The sequence below is a fragment of the Pristiophorus japonicus genome, chromosome 2 (genome assembly GCF_044704955.1).
Source record: "Pristiophorus japonicus isolate sPriJap1 chromosome 2, sPriJap1.hap1, whole genome shotgun sequence".
NCBI classification, from domain to species: domain Eukaryota; kingdom Metazoa; phylum Chordata; class Chondrichthyes; family Pristiophoridae; genus Pristiophorus; species Pristiophorus japonicus.
In genome coordinates, this window is record NC_091978.1 from 253174576 (window position 1) to 253194456 (window position 19881).

Genomic DNA, 19881 nt, shown 5'->3' on the forward strand with positions numbered 1-19881 from the left:
TGTATGATCCATGTAAGCGATTGGTAGTAGCATGTGATGCGTCGTCATATGGCATCGGATGTGTATTGCAACAAGCTAACGATTTCGGGAAACTGCAACTGGTTGCTTATGCATCCAGGAGTCTGTCTAAGGCTGAGAGTGCCTACAGCATGATTGAAAAAGAAGCATTAGCATGTGTAAAGAAAATGTATCAATACCTGTTTGGGCTAAAATTCGAATTGGAAACTGACCATAAGCCACTTATATCCGTTTTCCGAGAGTAAAGGGAAAAATACCAATGCATCGGCCCGCATACAACTACGCCATCCGCCACAGGCCAGACACAGAAAACTGCGCCAATGCTCTCAGTAGGCTGCCATTGCCCACCACAGGGGTGGAAATGGCATAGCCCTCAGATCTAGCCATGGTTATGGAAGCATTTGAAAGTGAGCAATCACCCGTCACTGCCCGTCAGATCAAAACCTGGACAAGCCAGGACCCCTTATTATCTCTACTCAAACGCTATGTGCTTCACGGGAGCTGGTCCAGTGTCCCAGTGGAAATGCAGGAAGAGATAAAGCCGTTCCAGTGGCGCAAAGGTGAAATGTCTATACAGGCAGACTGCCTTCTGTGGGGCAATCGAGTAGTGGTCCCCAAGAAGGGCAGAGACACCTTCATCAATTACCTCCACAGTACCCACCCAGGCATTGTAATGATGAAAGCGATAGCCAGATCCCAAGTGTGGTGGCCCAGTATCGATGAGGACTTAGAGTCCTGCATTCACAGATGTAATACATGCTTGCAGTTAAGCAATGTACCCAGGGAGGCGCCGCTAAGCTTATGGTCTTGGCCCTCCAAACCATGGTCTAGGGTACACGTCGACTATGCAGGCCCGTTCTTGGGTAAAATGTTCCTTGTGGCTGTAGACGCGTACTCCAAGTGGATTGAATGTGAGATAATGTCGGCTAGCATGTCCGCTGCCACTACTGAAAGCCTGCGGGCCATGTTTGCCACTCACGGCTTACCCGATGTCCTGGTGAGCGACAACGGGCCATGTTTTACCAGTGCTGAGTTCAAAGAACGGGATCAAACATGTCACATCTGCCCCGTTTAAACCAGCGTCCAATGGTCAGGCAGAGAGATCAGTGCAAACCATCAAGCAAGGCTTGAAGAGGGTAACTGAAGGCTCATTGCAGACTCGCCTATCCCGAATCCTGCTTAGCTACCGCACGAGACCCCACTCGCTCACTGGGATCCCACCTGCTGAAATGCTCATGAAACGAGCACTTAAGACAAGGCTCTCATTAGTTTACCCTTATCTGCATGAACAGGTAGAGAGCAGGTGGCTTCAACAAAGTGTACATCATGATAGCGCAAATGTGTCAGGCGAGATTGAAATCAATGATCCTGTATTTGTATTAAATTATGGACAAGGTCCCAAGTGGCTTCCCGGCACTGTTGTGGCCAAAGAGGGGAGCAGGGTGTTTCGGGTCAAACTTTCAAATGGCCTCATTCACCGGAACTTGGACCAAAGCAAACTCAGATTCACGGACTATCCTGAGCAACCCACCTCGACCCTACCTTTTTTAATCCCCCAACATACACACCAGTGGCAACCGGCACCACGGTTGACCACGAAGCAGAACCCATCATCCATAGCAGCCCTGCAGGGCACAACACACCAGGCAGCCCAGCAAGGCCAGCTGCACAGCAGCCCAGCGACGGCCCAACAAATGATTCAACACCACCAACTTTCACACCGAGACGATCAACCAGAACAAGAAGGGCCCCAGATCGACACACATTGTAAATAGATACACTATTGACTTTGGGCGGGGGGGGGTGGGGGCGCGGTGTGTTGTTATATATGTGGACTTGTATTTACTCTGTACAACCACCAGAGTGCTCATCCCCTGGGGTCCCAAGGAATCGCATAATCACTTGGGAGCACAGGTATTTAAGGAGGCTTCACAGGTTGGAGAGGCATTCTGGAGACCTGCAATAAAAGACTAAGGTCACACTTTACTTTGAGCTCACAGTATTGAGCTCGCCATACACAATAGCCACCACCCATTTGCAATCAAAGAGGCTATTTAGGAGACATTGCCAGATGCTGTAAGCTGTTGGGATTGGTGTTCAGCGGGGCACTGTACATCTGTATTTCAGCCAGGCAGTTAGTAGTCATTTTCTGCTTCACTTACTTGGGTAATCACCGCCTGCACAGAACAACAATTATTTCCCTTTAGAATAAAACCCATGATTATCTTCACCACCAGTGGGAGGTTCAATTTCAAGTGTTATAATGTCCAGTTATCAGCTTGCCCTTCCTGCTGTATTGATCAAAAAAGTCTGTGACTTGTACGGGGAAAGAGGGAGATAGGTAAGGGAAGCTGTGAGGAAAGAACATGTGGTAAAGTAACAAACACTAAGAAAATTTCATAAGCCTGTGGTACATGAGGCGGCACGCGTGTGGTGGGGTGGGCCTTAAGCCTGCCGGAATCAAAGGGCTGCTATTTTATATAATGCTTGTAAAGAAGAGGGGGAAATTCATGAATAGAGCGCAGCAAGGATACAATTTCTATATTCAAATAGCTGCACACATTTAAAAAGCTGAGTAAGTTCTTGGAAGAGGGAGTGGCGAGGAAAAGTGAAAAGGTGAGGATTTAACTTCTCCGAGACTGATCTGAAAGTACTGCTGGCCTAAATTAGAGAGAACAGATTGCAGTTGTTGGAGTTCCAGGGAAGAAGCCATCACATGCATTAGCATGGAACATATGGAAGGAGGTGGCTGTGTCTTTGAGGGAATCTACAAAACCCTAAAGACTCCATTGTAGTGTTGGAACAAGTTTAATAACCTCACTAGGTCAGCAAAGGTAAGAGTGTTTTCAAATGAAGAACAGGACACACAACTGAATCACAGAGAAGCAAATTGTTATTCCTGGACACAATTGTCAAGCAATGTCCTTTGTGTCATCAACGGCATCATGTTCCTAGTCCCAGAAGCAAAGTCATCTGGCAGTATTTATGTCAGTTGTCTCAGATCCTCTAATTCACGCTAGCACACTGAAGACTCTTATCCTCGGTCTTTCCTCTCTTATACCTATAAAAAGTACCACACATCTATGAATCCTGACTGATTGTGACTGCAGGATTTAGAGAATGCAGCAGCTAATTAACACTGCATTCCTTCTGCAGAAGAAAGCACACAATGCCAGGGGAATATCAGGCTACTGGGAGAGAAACATCCAACATTTAAGAGAAAACAATAGCAATATTTGGTTTCAACTCTGGCCTGGCAGTGGGAGATGGATATATGAGAGTGAGAGCCTTCAGTGGATTTATGAGAACTTAATGAATGTTTTTAAATACTCTCCAATCTCTTCACCAGCTACCAGTCGCCTCATAGGATATCCACAAAGTAGTTGATTAAGATAGAAAGCTACTTAATCAGACCAAGGTTAACAGTGCTGATTTTCCTTCCAGAGATGGAGAGCCGGGATGCAGCTGAGAAGATTGCTGAAGAGCAATACACTACAGTCCCCTCTATCTTTGACAACACTCGAACACTCACCCACTCCATCATGCACCCTCTCCCTTGCATTCAGCAGCCCACAGACACCCACCTGAGGGCATATAGATAGTGTCGATGAGGAACTAACATGTGGTGAGAATCAGAGCATAACGAAACCAGAGGTTGCAGATGTGGAAGTGGAGCCTAGTGTAGTTGAGTAAAGGCATCAGACATGTCAACATCTGGCTGCATGTGCAAGCAAATGATGCTCTCAAGAATTCTATTATGAAGAGGAGGATACCAGCATCACACATATATGCAAGTTCTGTGTTGCCCTCACAAGATGTGTGGCAGATGACTGAAATAGCAGTGGTGCCCACTGCTCCGCTGTGTGACAGTATGAGAGGATTTCAACTGTAGAAAGTAGCGGCTGCAGGTGCAGTTGCAAACCTTCCTGTGCTTCATGAGAGATCCGGGCAAGGCAGTCAACTCAACGGGGAGGCTTCAAATAAATAACTACAGATCTTGGGGCGACCACCTTGAGTGGTCAATAACAATTAGATTGCAAAGTATACATGGCAGCATCTCGGAGGGACTCTCTCCTAAACATTGAACAATAAATTTGAATTTGTGAGGTCCATTTCCACACTGATCGCTGGCCACTAGAATCCTGGTCCCAGTACCAGTGTGTGCCTCAGAGACTGTTTCCTCTCATGGCAGCAGCACAGAGGAGCACTCTAACAGCTTCCTGCAGAAGCCGTCAACTTTTCAGCCCATTGCAAAATCAGCCTGTCCTGTGTCCAACTAAGGACTTGGGGACCTTAAAGGAAGGACCGTCTGCATCACAAAAAGCTCAAGGTTTTGCAACAGCTGTCTAAATTTCAGACCCCAGGTCCTCAGGTGGCACGTGTTCCAGTAGAGCAAAGAAAAACATTGCGTGGCACTACAGAGAAGCAGCAGGAGCCATGGGAGGAGTGGGAACCCTTTGTCACCCAGCAGCAATTCTGGCCTTTGCCTCTGCTTTTGAAATAGAACTGAGACACTGGGCTGATGAAGTATAAAAACATCTTAACAGCTCCAAGCTTGTGATGAAGTCATGTGCAAATAGCTGTGCCATTGCAAATAAGCTTCACATTTAATGAATGGAAGCCTTGTGGTTCATATAAATATGTGGGTTTACATTTGGGTCAAGCTATGCCACATGGGTGCAAATAGTTCCGCAACCCTAGAGAATCCAGCAATTCTGAAAAAAATTGATAGGCCTCTCAATCATCTGTCTAGGAGCACTATAATTGCATAAATTGTGATGCTCTAGTAAAGAGGGCATTGGTGATTTGCCTTTGAGGAATGTGCAGCAAATTCGCTGATCTGACAAAACTCCCCTTTTGGCTACCAGGAATGAGCCTGAAGTATAAAAGTTGAGAACTGTGGTCACTTTCTCTGCTAGTAAGAGCTGTGTAAGCTTTGAACCTTGGTTGTAGATCCTGTTACAGCAATGAACAGAGCTGTTACAAAGTTTCATGACTGAAACAGAATTCCTGGGAAAGGTCTCAGAAAATGCGAGTGGGTCTATAGATCCTGCTGGATGGCAAGTGAGGGACTAGTCTGTGTCTCCTCCAGTGCCACCAGATTAATCTGGTATGCCTTACAGCCTCTAGCTGCTCCTCTTCCTTCATCATATATATTATGGAAAGTGGGATTCCCATTGTACAGCCTTCATAGGAACTCAGTAATTCTTTTGAAATAGAATGATTTCCAAGGGTAATGTAGAATGAAAGGGAAGATTTCCTGAGTAGAACAGTGAGTTTTTTGTTGCAATATATACAGTGAACCCCAAGATAGGGCCAAACGTTTCCAAAAGCAATCTTAATTTAAGAGTGTCCCTTTAACCAATAATAAATAATAAATCCAATAAAGAATTCAAGAGAAACTTCTTCACCCAGAGAATGGTTAGAATGTGGAACTTGCTATCACATGGAGTAGTTGAGACGAATCGCATAGATGCCTTTAAAGGGAAGCTCGATAAGTACATAAGGGAGAAAAGAATATATGCTGATATATGCTGATAGGGTTAGCTGAAGTAGGGTGGGAGGAGGCTTGTGTGGAGCATAAACACCGGCATTGACCAGTTGGGCTGAATGGCCTAGGTCTGTGCTGTAAATTCTGTGTGATCACCTACTTCTGCCTTGATGAACAGTTCTGGTCAAACTGCCTCTTTTAAATAATGTGGTAACTTTGTTGCAGATGCTGCTTCTGCACACCATGGAATTTGTACCACTTCTAGAGAGGAACCTCAGCATACATTGGCCTTGCCAATATTCCCTGCTCCACAAAGGTGAATTGCAAACTAATGCCCTCCCTTAACGTAGGAATTTCAGAGCCTATTGTTTGACAAAAAGAAAGATCAAGCTGAGTTATTTTGCAAGGCATAATAACTTAGATGTCTGTGTGCCCTGCCCTGGTCAAAATACAAGAGTCTGTATAAGCCCCATTTTAGCAATAAAAGATTTAATATGTCACAAACAGGCATAAACTTTCAGGCCTCCCGCCCAGCAGAACTGGTGCAATAGCAACTTGAAAATACAAGTTGTTATTGTTGTTGTTGATTGGGTTGGTAGCCCATTGCCATTGCCATTGTCATTGTGGCCGTGGCAATGTTTCCCGAAGCCTATCATTGGATGGCTGGTGCGACCCCAAGTCAAGCAGCAGGCCCATTTAAAATGCTAATCGAGGTTCTATGATGTATATAGGGCCCCGATAGCTAATTGTGGCCTGAGCTGCAGGTGGAGCTGCAATGTGCACATTCTTACCAGCATCGGGTGTCGGTCCGGCCGAAGAGGATACCCAAAGTAAATTGTTCTACATTTTTATTGGGCTGGGAGGAGCAGGAATGGTCCTCCAGTCTCCATTAACCCAGCCTGGACCATTGTCGCTGCAGCCCTCCACAATCCCCACCATCCAGGAGCCCACCATTCTCCTGTGCAGAGGCTGGCTACGTCGCCTGATATTCAGGCGGCCTGAAGTCAGCATGCTGCCTTGTGGAGTTAGGCTTCCGACTGCACCCCGCTGGCCCAAAACAAATCAGGCTCAGTCCTCAAAATGAATCAGGACTCTTGGCGAGATTAACAGGTTGTCAGCCAGCACATTCCACTGACCAGCCGCCCGTAGTCTGCTCTAGGGGTAAAATCCAGCCCATAGTCTCATTCTGAGAAGAGAAAGAAAACTATTAGAAGCACACAAGTCAGGCGTGGTTGAGATTTGGCTAAATTAAACATGAAATAAAAACAAACCCATCTAATTCTCTACTACTGTAACTAAAGTTAGGCCTGTACAGTCTTTTGCTTACAACCAGTGATGGACTTTTCAAATATTTCTCCTTGATATATGATAAACATTAGAAAATAGTCTCCATTATTATACTTTTGTGAGATGTAGAACAAAAGTAACCATTCTGTACCTTGTTGTAAAGGGGTAGCGTAATATTTAGGTTGCAGATAGCATGTTGTACAAGACCTCTTGTAGACTTTGGCTCTTTTATGAAGGATAATCGTCCACAAGGTTCCTGAGTTGTATCTCGCACCTGTTGTGACACAGTTCAGAATTTGAGGTGATTCATACAATTCATGTTGGAACACACCAAAAAGTGTTTGCCAAACTTTGGCAGGCCAGCACCCTTCTGATTAGGTTAATCCCATTGAAATGCATTAATGTATCATTTGTTCATAATTCATCATGTTAAAAACGACACACAGCTCTTTTTCTTCCCCAAACAAAAGGAAAAGATTTATCACTTTTTTCATCAACAGTGTCATGTTAAAATAGCAGCATGCAGTTGTAACCATAAACATATATTTAGTGCTCTTCAGAATTGGCAATAATAAGCCAGCAAGTTCTCACAACTTGAACAATTCTAAATTCAATATTAAAAAATCATTAATTATGTTTTAATGTGAACACTTACACATAACACAAAAGGCAAATATATGAATGCTCTAATTGGTAAGATATGCATTCCAAGTTTATTTGGGCAGTGGGTTCAGATTCCACTTCTGATCACTTGAGGTATGAAAGCTCTACGGTCAAATTGGATATGTTAAAACCACAGTGCATAAATCAACTTGACAGAGTTGATTATTCATGTTCTTAGTCTCTATAATATATGAAAACTCTTTCATATAGCAGATACTTCCTGTAAATTTCACTTATTTCCTGTAACATTTTAATAGCGCCCTATCATTATGAAACAGTGTATTCCCCAGCCCACCGAGAGCAATGCTGCAGAAGATCTGCTAGTATAGGTTATAAACAACACAGGAACATAAAAAATAGGAGCAGGTGTAGGCCATACGGCCCCTCGGGACTGCTCCGCAGTTCAATAAGATCCTGGCTGATCTTCCACCTCAACTCGTGTTGCTGGGTGTCAAAGGATCTTTAACGCTACACCTGAATTGGGAACACCTCAGTTTAACATTGCTTCCAAAGGGCAGCACCGTCAACATGTCGCACTCCTTCAGTACTGCGTTAATGTGTCACCTTAGTTTATTTATTTATTCAGAACCTGGAATGGGTATTCAACCAGTTAACTAAGTAAAGCTAGCACCTAACAGGGATCGGCACTATGCATTCCAGAGTAGCTCTACCGATTACAGTGAAACCGTAATTATGGCATAGAACAGTACAGCACAGAAGGGGGCCATTCGGCCCATCGAGTCTGTGCCGGCTCTTTTGAAGAGCAATCCAGTCAGTCCCACTCACCCTGCTCCTTCCCCATATCCCTCTATTTTTTTTCTCCTTCAAGTATTTATCCACTTCCCTTTGAAGGCTGCTATTGAATCTGTGTCCACCACCCTATCAGGCCGTGCATTCCAAATCCTAATCATTCATTGCGTAAAATAGTGTTTCCTCATGTCGCCTCTGGTTATTTTGCAAATCACCTTAAATCTGTGCCCTCTGGTTATCGACCCTTCTGCCACTGAAAAGTGTTTGGAATCAGAGAATCATAGAATGGTTGCAGCAAGGAAGGAGGCCATTCGGCCCATCAAGCCCGTGCCAGCTCTCTGCAAGAGCACCTCAGCTAGTCCCACTCCCCCACCCTTTCCCCGTAGCCCTGCACATGCTGCCCAAGTCCAGGAAAGTACATTATAGGCTGGGTGCGTGGCATTATTGTTAAAGTTTTTTTTTCACGAAAACATATTCCTTTCTGATAAAGGTAATTAGCGGGGCAGGGGGAATCAATAGAAAATAAAGCTGATAAAACTATCACGGGGACTTCCCTGAGGTTTCTCCCGATTGGCTGCCGTCATTTTGACTTAAATCCTGGTTAGACGCATAAACATCGTTGTCGCCAAACATTAGTGGGAGTTGTGTAGAGACCACCAAACAATAGTAGGGAGGTTGGGGATGGCATCAAACAGGAAATTAGGGATGCATGCAGTAAGGGTACAGCAGTTATCATGGGTGACTTTAATCTGCATATTGATTGGGCTAACCAAACTGGTAGCAATACAATAGAGGAGGATTTTGTAGAGTGTATAAGGGATGGTTTTTGAGACCAATATGTCAAGGAACCAACTAGAGAACAGGTCATCCTAGACCGGGTCTTGTGTAACGAGAGAGGATTAATTAGCAATCTGGTCGTGCGGTGCCCCTTGGGGAAGAGTGACCATAATATGGTAGAATTCTTCATTAAGATGGAGAGAGTCACAGTTAATTCAGAGACTCGGGTCCTGAACTTAAAGAAAGGAAACTTCGACAGTATGAGACATGAATTGGCTAGGATAGACTGGAGAATGATATTTAAAGGATTGACGGTGGATAGGCAATGGCAAACATTTAAAGATCACATGGATGAACTACAACAATTGTACATCCCTGTGTGGTGTAAGAATAAAAAAGGGAAGGTGGTTCAACTGTGGCTAACAAGTTAAATTAGGGAAAGTGTTAAATCCAAGGAAGAGGTATATAAATTGGCCAGAAAAAGCAGCAAACCTGAGGACTGGGAGAAATTTAGAATTTAAGAGGACTAAGGGTTTAATTAGGAGGGGGAAAATAAAGTATGAGAGTAAGCTTGCAGGGAACATAAAAACTGACTGCAAAAGCTTCTACAGATATGTGAAGAGAAAAAGATTAGTGAATACTAATGTAGGTCCCTTGCAGTCAGAATCAGGGGAATTCATAATGGGGACAAGGAAATAGCAGACCAATTGAACAAATACTTTGGTTCTGTCTTCACTAAGGAAGACACGAATAACCTCCCGAAAATACTAGGGGACCGAGGGTCTAGTGAGAAGGGGTAATTGTGGGAAATCCTTATTAGTCAAGAAATGGTGTTAGGAAAATTGAAGGGACTGAATGCCGATAAATCATCAGGGCCTGATAGGGCATCCCAGAGTACTTAAGGAAGTGGCCCTAGAAATAGTGGATGCATTGGTAATCATTTTCCAACATTCTATAAACTCTGGTTCAGTTCCTAAGGATTGGAGGGTAGCTAATGTAACCCCACTTTTTAAAAAAGGAAGGAGAGAGAAAACAGGGAATTATAGACTGGTTAGCCTGACATCGGTAGTGGGGAAAATGTTGGAATCAATTATTAAAGATGTAATAGCAGCGCATTTGGGAAGCAGTGACAGGATGGGTCCAAGTCAGCATGGATTTATGAAAGGAAAATCATGCATGACAAATCTTCTATAATTTTTTGAGGATGTAACTTGTAGAGTGGACAAGGGAGAACCAGTGGATGTGGTGTATTTAGACTTGCAAAAGGCTTTTGACAAGGTCCCACACAAGAGATTGGTGTGCAAAATTAAGGCACATGGTATTGGGGGTAATGTATTGACGTGGATAGAGAACTGGTTGGCAGACAGGAAGCAGAGTGGGAATAAACGGGTTCTTTTCAGAATGGCAGGCAGTGACTAGTGGGGTACCGCAAGGTTCAGTGCTGGGACCCCAGCTATTTACAATATACATTAATGATTTAGACGGAGGAATTGAATGTAACATCTCCAAGTTTGCAGATGACACTAAGCTGGGTGGCAGTGTGAGCTGCAAGGAGGATGCTCGGAGATTGCAGGGGGACTTGGACAGGTTAGGTGAATGGGCAAATGCATGGCAGATGCAGTATAATGTGGATAAGTGTGAGGTTATCCACTTTGGTTGCAAAAACAGGAAGGCAGATTATTATCTGAATGGTGACAGATTAGTAAAAGGGGAGGTGCAACGAGATCTGGGTGTCATGGTACATCAGTCATTGCAGGTAGGCATGCAGGTACAGCGGGCAGTAAAGAAGGCAAATGGCATGCTGGCCTTCATAATGAGGGGATTTGAGCAGAGGAGCAGGGAGATCTTACTGCAGGTGTATAGGGCCTTGGTGAGACCACACCTTGAGTATTGTGTGCAGTTTTGGTCTCCTAATTTGAGGAAGGACATTCTTGCTATTGAGGGAGTGCAGCGAAGGTTCACCAGACTGATTCCCGGGATGGCAGGACTGACATATGAAGAAAGACTGGATCGACTAGGCTTATATTCATTGGAATTTAGAAGAATGAGAGGGGATCTCATAGAAATATATAAAATTCTGATGGGATTGGACAGGTTAAATGAAGGAAGAAATTTCCCGATTTTGGGGAAGTCCAGAACCAGGGGTCACAGTCTAAGGATAAGGGGTAAGCCATTTAGGACTAAGATGAGGAGAAACCTCTTCACACAGAGAATTGTGAACCTGTGGAATTCTCTACCATAGAAAGTTGTTGAGGCCAGTTCGTTAGATATATTCAAAAGGGAATTAGATATGGCCCTTACGGCTAAAGGGATCAAGGGGTATGGAGAGAAAGCAGGAGTGGGGTACTGGAGTTGCATGATTAGCCATGATCATATTGAATGGTGGTGCAGGCTCGAAGGGCCGAATGGCCTACTCCTGCACCTACTTTCTATGTTTCTGCCGAAGTTACAGTGGCCAATTGGTACCCCTTCCCAAAGAAATTTCCGCTCTATATTGTGACATTTACGGCTTCCATTGTACATCAGAGATCTCAGTATGAGGTTGCTTGTACTGACAGCAGCAATACTGAACTCTGTCCCTCTAGGTAGAGACTTTGCTGTAAGATAAAAGTTCTGGAGTTGTGCAGAAGTAATCTTACGGTCTCTATTAAAGATAGGTAAAGGGCATAAGGGGTTGATCTTTCAGTTGTTTAACTTCTCTGCAATACACAGAAATGTGACCACGTTCCGTAGATGTCCTGGTGGGTAGCCCTATAGGAGAGCTGCAGGCTGTCACATTCCTGCAGCCAATTAGGAAACGTAGAATCATATAAATTTATGGCACAGAAGGAGGCCGCTTGGCCCATCGTGTCATGCTGTCCAAAAAAGAGTTATCCAGCCTAATCCAGCTCTTGGTCCGTAGCCTTGTAGGTTGCAGCACTTCAAGTGCATATCGCAAGTACTTTTTAAATGTGACAAGGGTTTCTGCCTCTACCACTCTTTCAGGCAACGAATTCAAGACCCCCACCACCCTCTGGGTGAAAAAAGTTCTCAATTCCCTTCTAATCCTTTCACCAATTACTTTAAATCCATGCAATTTTGTATCATCTCTTTTCACCAACTCAAAGGATCAGGGATAACATCTGGACTTGAATGGATATACCACCATAAGTTCATATTCCACCTAACAAGATTACCAGAGATTGATGAGATTTATTATCACTTCTTCTGCTCCCTATTATACCAACAGGAATTGAGTAGATGCATGACCTCCACTAGTGCTTTCCTTTCCCTTTATTATAAGGATACAATTTCTACTCCTACTAGACTACCAGAGAGTGGATGGACTCATTGGGATTTTAACCTAAAAAACGGATGCTTTGGGGCATGTGGTATATTGAAGTGTTAAAAATGTGAATCCCGATCTGAACCCACTTCCAATTTCAAGTTTTAATGGGGGTAGGACGGGGCAGGCAGACAATCCGCTGGCAGGAGATGGGCTATCTATTTAATTCTTATAAAAAGGCTGGAAGCCTCTGCTTTAACCTCCATTTTTAATTTAATTTTAGCTCGTCGGGTTTTGCAGGCCTTGTGAAACCCACCAGCCAGTGCAAGGTGAAGACTGCTGGATACAGTGCCTCAATACTTACCTTCTGGATCCGGGCTCCCTGACTAACCCACCCCCTGCAATTGGAGACTCCCCCACGAGGCCTCCGATCCAACCCCCCCCCCCCCCACCACCCAGGCTTTCCCCGCCATGTTCTTCTGCCACCCCAACCCCCAGCCACTCCTCCGACTGCCGATCTTTGTTGACAACCACTCCCCACCCCACCTCCTCACTCCTTCGGCTCTCATCGTGCTGGCTCCGGTGCCCCTGCCCCCGCTCCTCTGGCCACCCCCTGGCCCCTGATTGTCTTCAGATCGCCCCCCCTCCCTTGCTGATCCTCCTCTGCACCCCCCAATCCTCCTCTGGCTGGCTGCAGGTGGGAAACAGAGACTTCCTTTGCAAATCAGGCCCTGTGATTAAATTCAGCAGGCAGGGCCTGCAGGAAACCCATTCTCCCGCGTTTCCTGACCGTTTTGAAGCCTCTCCGCCCCTAACCTGCCTTCCCCGTTCAAATTAAGCCCATTATAACTAGGTCACATGCTTCCTTTCACCAGACCAGGAACTAGAGTAATATACCACAACACTAGGCAAGACTGGCAGGGAGCAGTTTGAGGTGGCAGAGGAACATGGCGGGGGGAGCCTGGGTGGCAGGATTGGAAGCCTGGGTGGGGGGGGGTTTGGATTGGAGACCTCGTGGGAGAGTCTCCAATTGCAGGGGGTGGGTTAGGCAAGACTGGCAGGGAGCAGTTTCGCGCGTCGCGAACCGGGCTTCAGTCCATTTGCCGGCCAAAAATTAAAGGGGAGGTACTGCACTGACATTTTTTAAAATGGAGGTCAAATTAATTTTCAGTGTCATTATAAAGTGGCCAAGAAGAAATTATTAAATAACCTTTTAAATCATTTTTACCTAATTTAAACATGGAATTAAAAGTTTGGTTTCTGCACATCAAGTAGTTACTGAACTGGAACCAAAATCCTTATGGTGTTATGGAATTTTTGTTCATAACCTTCCACAAAAATGCAGACAATTTCCACAGATTTCGCAAGAAATATCTGTCAAGTTAACAAAAATTTTCTTTATTTTTAATTTTTTTAGTATCAAGTAAATTTAGTTGTTTGAAAAATGATAAAAGCTAGATGATAAATCACTGTCCAATGAGCGGCAGAGCTATACAGACCAAATGGTCCCAGGTGGGATTCCTGGGGGGAGAAATTCGGGGTGTTTGCGCCTCCCATTAGCAGGTGCTAACGGGGTACAAGTGACTTCTCGTCCGGGGCGCAGAGCCACTACCGACTCCCGCGATATTCAGCGGCGGTGCTATATGGTAGCGACCCGGGCTGTTGCGGTGGCTATTACAACGTTATCATCGTGCGCAGCGGCTGGTTTTCGCCCCAGAGCGAAAATTTGGTAGTGCCCAGTGAGGCTTTCACGGGCAATATCTGATCTAGTTTCGCGGGTCGCGAACCGGGCTTCAGTCCATTTGCAGGCCAAAAATTAAAGGGGAGGTATGGCACTGACATTTTTCAAAATGGCAGACTTGCTGGTCGCGATCTTACCCTCTTCAAATCGCGGGGTCCGTGCCGCGATGTTGCAGCCCAGCACTCCGCTTCCGTGCCGGGCTATTGCCACGGCACCCCGCTCCGCAGAGGTATAATGGCGGCTTCTTCTCCCTAATGCAGAGTCCGCAGCGTGCCCTCCCCTTTAATGAAAACAGAGGGCCCTGTGCTCCCACAAGCGATATGCGCCTCTCCATGTAGTGCTGGAAAACTCTTGATGTTGGCGCCCCAGTCCCGCCCCTGAGAGGAAGTGTTGCGCGCGATATTGCGCTCCACTTCCTCTTGGGGGCGGTAACTCCAATTTAGCTGCCGGTGCAGGACTTCCGCGTCTGGTGCAGAAAGTCCTGCCTCGCAGCTGTTACCGTCCCCAACCGGGACAGTACGCAAATTCTGTATCCGCTGCCGCCCCCCACCCCCCCGCCCTCGGTCTCTACAGAGTTAGCTCATTTCAGCCAGGGCTACAAAGGTGTTACAATTGAGCATTTTGCCCTGGGTTATGGAAGGGAAAAATCTGCCAAGGATCCTGCTTAGACAGCTATCCAGTGACATCTGCTGGAAAGAATGCTTGTGTGGATGTTGGGTGAGCAGAGATTCATGTTTGTCATCTCCTTGTGGTCAAATAACCGACTAATGCTCACTATCTGGGCCCACACATGTTCAGTGGTAACTCTAGCAAGATACTGGAGGGCAAATGGCTTCCAACCGTGATTCAAAGCTTTTGAGAAGTTCGAGGGAAAGTTGAGGAATAAAATGGATGAGCATGAAGTCTAAACATATCTTGACATATTACATGCTCCTTATACGTACTAGCATAAACAATAACTTGATTTACTGTACCTTGACAAACAGTGCAAGTCTATTTTCTTTGAAAGCATAGAAACTGAACAAATGGTGCTGTCCACTCTTTGTGAGGGGTACAAGGTTGCCAAAACAGTCAGCATAAATCGGCTTGCCTTCCAATACCTACAAAAACACAGATGATTCAGATGAAAATATTCTTGCCTCCATTAGTAAAGCATTTCTGATTCATCTGATCTCTACCCTGTATGCTTTTATTACTCTGTTAGGAAAGAAGGGGGAGAGGGGAAGGTTAAAGGAGAATTGGAGGGGGAGAAGAACAAGGGTGGCTGCAAGAAATCATTGTACTGAATGTGTAATATTAGATGTCACTTAAAATAAACATGAGCTCTGTGTAAACTTAGGAAATTGAAGTATGTTTGGAAGGGAATCAAACTGAGTCTTCATACAGATAGACTGCCATTTTAAACTAAATTTTTAACAACTGTCTTGATTCATAATATAGTTTGAATAAATTTGTATTGAATCAGAGAGAATTGATTAAACTTCTACAAAAATTGTTGATTTCAAGAATGAGTGTAATTACATATGTACTAAAGTGAAGTAATGCCACAGGTTTTATTTTGTAAAATGGTGCTTGTGGGGCAGATTTTCCTGTTACTGTGCTTTGATGTATTGAATCACTGGGCACAGTGAATAGAGGAAAATTGCACGGAGAGGATTACACATCCATAAGCGTTGACCCCTAATTTTCTCTATTCACTGCACCCAGCATTTGTTTTAGTTTCTCTTGTGCCAAAATTGGAGGGAGTGAGGTCCAGACCAGACCTTGGCATACTCCTCCAGTACGCTAGAGGGCTGCCTACCCATTAAACTAATTCACTGTTCCAGTACCTCAACATCCCTGCTCCTTGCAACCTCTGTGAAATTTTCCTGCTGTTCCAATGTTTTGTCCACCTTATCATCTGTCATACAGAAGCATCTCAATCGCGCCTCGATTGGATCAAGTGATTTGGCAAAAACGACAAATTTGGCCATGTACGGTACACAAATAATCTCTCTGTACACTTGTGTGGCAAAGTTGACAGATTCTTGGATCTGCCGGCAGTCTATAAGCCAGAACCTGCAAACAAACAAAACAAAAAACATTTAATTCAGTCTCAGTCAGCTATCTGCTATTCATTAGAGTAGAGTACCAAATAGGTTGGGACTGAATACAAGTGACAATTCATAGGAACAGGAGTAGGCCATTCAGTCCTTCGAGCATGTTCCGCCATTCAATTACATTATGGCTGATCTGTACCTCAACTCCATTTACCTGCCTTTGTTCCATATCCCTTAATACCCTTACCTAACAAAAATCTATCTATCTATTTCAGTTTTGGATTTTTCAATTGACCAAGCCTCAACAGCTTTTTGAGAAAGAGAGTTCCAGATATACACTACCCTTTGTTCGAAGAAGTGCTCCCTGACATCACCTCTGAATGGCCAAGCTCTAATTTTAAGGTCATAGAATCATAGAATGGTTACAGTACAGAAGGAGGCTATTCGGCCCAACAAACCTATGCCGCTCTCTGCAAGACCACTCCAGCTGCCCTTTCCCCGTAGCCCTGCAATTTTTTTTTCCTTCAGGTATTTATCCAATTCCCTTTTGAAAGCCATGCCTTGTTCTGGACTACCCAGCAGAGGAAATATTTTCTCTCTATATATCTTATCAAATCCTTTAATGGTTTTATACACCTCAATTATATCACCCCTTAATCTTCTGCGCTCAAGAGAACAAGCCTAGTCTATGCAACCTGTCTTCATCATCGTTGGAGTTCAGAAGGATGAGGGGTGATCTTATAGAAACATTTAAAATAATGAAAGGGATAGACAAGATAGAAGCAGAGAGGTTGTTTCCACTGGTCGGGGAGACTAGAACTAGGGGTCACAGCCTCAAAATACAGGGGAGCCAATTTAAAACCGAGTTGAGAAGGAATTTCTTCTCCCTGAGGGTTGTGAATCTGTGGAATTCTCTGCCTAAGGAAGCAGTTGAGGCTAGCTCATTGAATGTATTCAAATCACAGATAGATAGATTTTTAACCAATAAGGGAATTAAGGGTTATGGGGAGCGGGCGGGTAAGTGGAGCTGAGTCCACGGCCAGATCAGCCATGATCTTTTTGAATGGTGGAGCAGGCTCGAGGGGCTAGATGGCCTACTCCTGTTCCTAATTCTTCTGTTCTTATAACCCTTTTAGCCCCGTTATCAGTCTGTTGAATTTGCACTGCACTCCCTCCATGGCAAATATATCCTTCCTGAGGTGCGGTGCCCAGAACTGAACGCAGTATTGCAGATGCGGTCTAACCAGAGCTTTATATAACTATTGTATAACTTGCATTTCAGCCCCCTTAAGGTAAAGGCTGCTATTCCATTACTATTCCCTTTTAAAATTATTTTTGGTACTTGTCCACTAGCTTTTAGTGATTTCTGTACATGGACCTCTAAGTCTCTCTGCTCATCAACAGTTCCTAGCTGCTCACAATTTAGAAAATACTCTGATCTATCTTTCTTACATCCAAAGTGGATGCACTCACACATCCCCATATTTAACTCCATCAGCCACAGTTTTGTCCACTGACTTAATCTATCCATGTCTTTTTGCAACTTTGTTTCCATCCACACTATTTACTGTGCTACCTAACTTAGTGTAATTGCAACTCCGCGTTTGCAATCGTTCTACAATCCAGTGCATCTTGGGAAATCATGGGCACATGGCTCTAAAATTTTCAAAAATCCTTACCTAGCTGACACATTTGTTGTGAAGGAAACACACTCATTGATAAATGATAATGGTGTAGTTCCGGTTATATCTTCCCACTGGGCTGGTGTTGTTCCACCTAGAAAGCAAGGCAAAGCCATAAACTTTATTCCAAAGCTATAAAAATCTGTTTTTCAGACACAAGAAAACTAAGTACATGCAGAGTAGATTTGCTGTACTGTGTATTTACATGTTGGAGTGGGAAGGAGGATCCTCATGAATCAACACAACTTGAAATATAAGTGTACCCACATTAAATGTTAGTAAATTGGCTAAAGCCATAATGTAAATGACATTTATGAAGTTTATAAAATTGCCAAATAAATTGCACTTTAAAGTGAAAAATTAAAATCAATTATATTTAATAGCAATTTTGTATTGAACATTTGCAAAAAATTGAGTATATGTTTAACCGATCCATGGGACTTAAAATTCCTTATACTTAAATTAGTACTGTTTCTATCAACTATTAAACAATTCAAATTTGGTTTAACGTGGCAGCTCACCACCACCTTCTCAAGGGCAATTAGGGATGGGCAATGAATGCTGTCCTTGCCAGTGACGCCCACACCCCATGGACGAATTAAAAAAAAATTAAATACAATTAAATGGTAATCTCTTCAATGAGCATATCTACATTTTGTATCTTAAGACTCATTACAGATCCTTACGTTGGTTGCTCCTTGCCCATTTACAATGTTAATCTTACTTTTTTGCTAACTTTAGCACCAGAGCAATTTACTCTCAGTCTGGATTTGTATTAATCTTGGCAAAACTCTTGCCTTCCATTAATAACTTACTTTTTTCTCTCTCCATTTTATTTCAAGAAACCAATCATTACAAGAAAACTGATTACACATTGAAGCAGGAAATCTGGTATTTTTAACAATTAACTTTCCATTAATAAAATTATTTCAAAAATGTTAAAAAAATAATCCACTGGATTGCACATTGATAAAAGTATGGTGTATATCCTCAACATAAAGTTTACAGAAAGGTACACTCAGTAAAATGGTGACTATTTGTTCTATTATTGCAGTAATTTGCATTTATATAGCATCTTTAATGTAGAAAAGTGACCCAACGTGCTTCACAGAGGTGTGAGGAAGTACATACATCATGTCAAAGAAGGAGTGATTAGGATGGTGGCCAAAAGCTTGGTCAAAGATGTGAATTTTAAGGAAAGTCTTGAAGAAGGAGAGGGATAGAAATACAGAGGGGTCTCAGGAGGGGATTCCAGAGAATGAGACTTATGATGAAGGGAAGAGGGATGCACAGAATATGGAGTCAGAGGAACAGAGCAGAGGAGGAGGAGAGGTTTCAGAGATAGGGAGGGTGAAGGATTTAAATCCAAGAATGAAAATTTTAAATTTGAGGCTTTGGGTCCAGGAGCCAATCGAGATCAAGGAGGATGAGGGTGATGGGCGAGTGGGACTTGATGTGGGATAGGATAAGGGCGACAGAGCTTTTCAGCTGAAGTGTTTGGAGGATGGAGAATTGGAGTAATTGAATTCTGAGATGACAAAAGCATGTAATGAGAGTCTCAATGGCAGATGGACTGAGGTAAGGGCAAACACAGGTTATGTTACAGAGAGGGAAATTGGTGGTCTTTGTGATGGAGAGGATATGGAAGCTCAGCTTGGAACTGCAGACAGAGGGGGATGGAGTCAGTGGCGTGGGGACCGAAGACATTGGCTTCCATCTTCTCAATGGGGTAGAAATTCCGACGTCCTGGGCCCTTACGAAGTTTCTACGGACCCGGAAAGGCATCGGAAATGCCGGTTTTTAGTGCGCAATGTGCATGCACTGAAAACTGGCTTTTCCGATCTGTCAAGCTGGAGATTGACAGATCGTAGACATCTCGGGAGCAAGGACATTTGCCAGGGCAATATTGCGGGATTTCCGGCTATCTTGCCCAGCAAATGTCCTCAAAAATCTTGCGCCTGAAAAAGCAGGCGCATAGCCTACTTTTACAGGCGCAACTGTTTAAAAACACTCAAACACAATATTGTTAAAAACTCTGCTCACTAAGGTAAGTTTATTTTTAACCCGAATTACAAAACTTTAAAAAAAAATCGGAAATATATTGTTTTTTCCTAAGGCATTTATATTAACTTTAATTTTAATTATGTGAGGTCTGTTTTTTATTTTTT

At 43.8% G+C, this 19881-nt stretch overlaps 1 protein-coding gene across 6 annotated transcripts in view; it reads right to left on the reverse strand.

Moving 5' to 3' along the window:
* Positions 1-19881, reverse strand: part of ank2b (ankyrin 2b, neuronal) — a 1291078-nt gene that overhangs the window by 119148 nt on the left and 1152049 nt on the right. For all 6 annotated transcript variants that reach the window (XM_070871180.1, XM_070871178.1, XM_070871177.1 and 3 more), the window contains 4 exons: positions 17711-17807; positions 15822-16050; positions 14967-15092; positions 6948-7070 (listed from right to left, as the gene is read on the reverse strand). In XM_070871180.1, coding sequence (XP_070727281.1) covers positions 6948-7070; positions 14967-15092; positions 15822-16050; positions 17711-17807 — 575 coding nt within the window. The remainder of the gene's footprint in view (positions 1-6947; positions 7071-14966; positions 15093-15821; positions 16051-17710; positions 17808-19881) is intronic.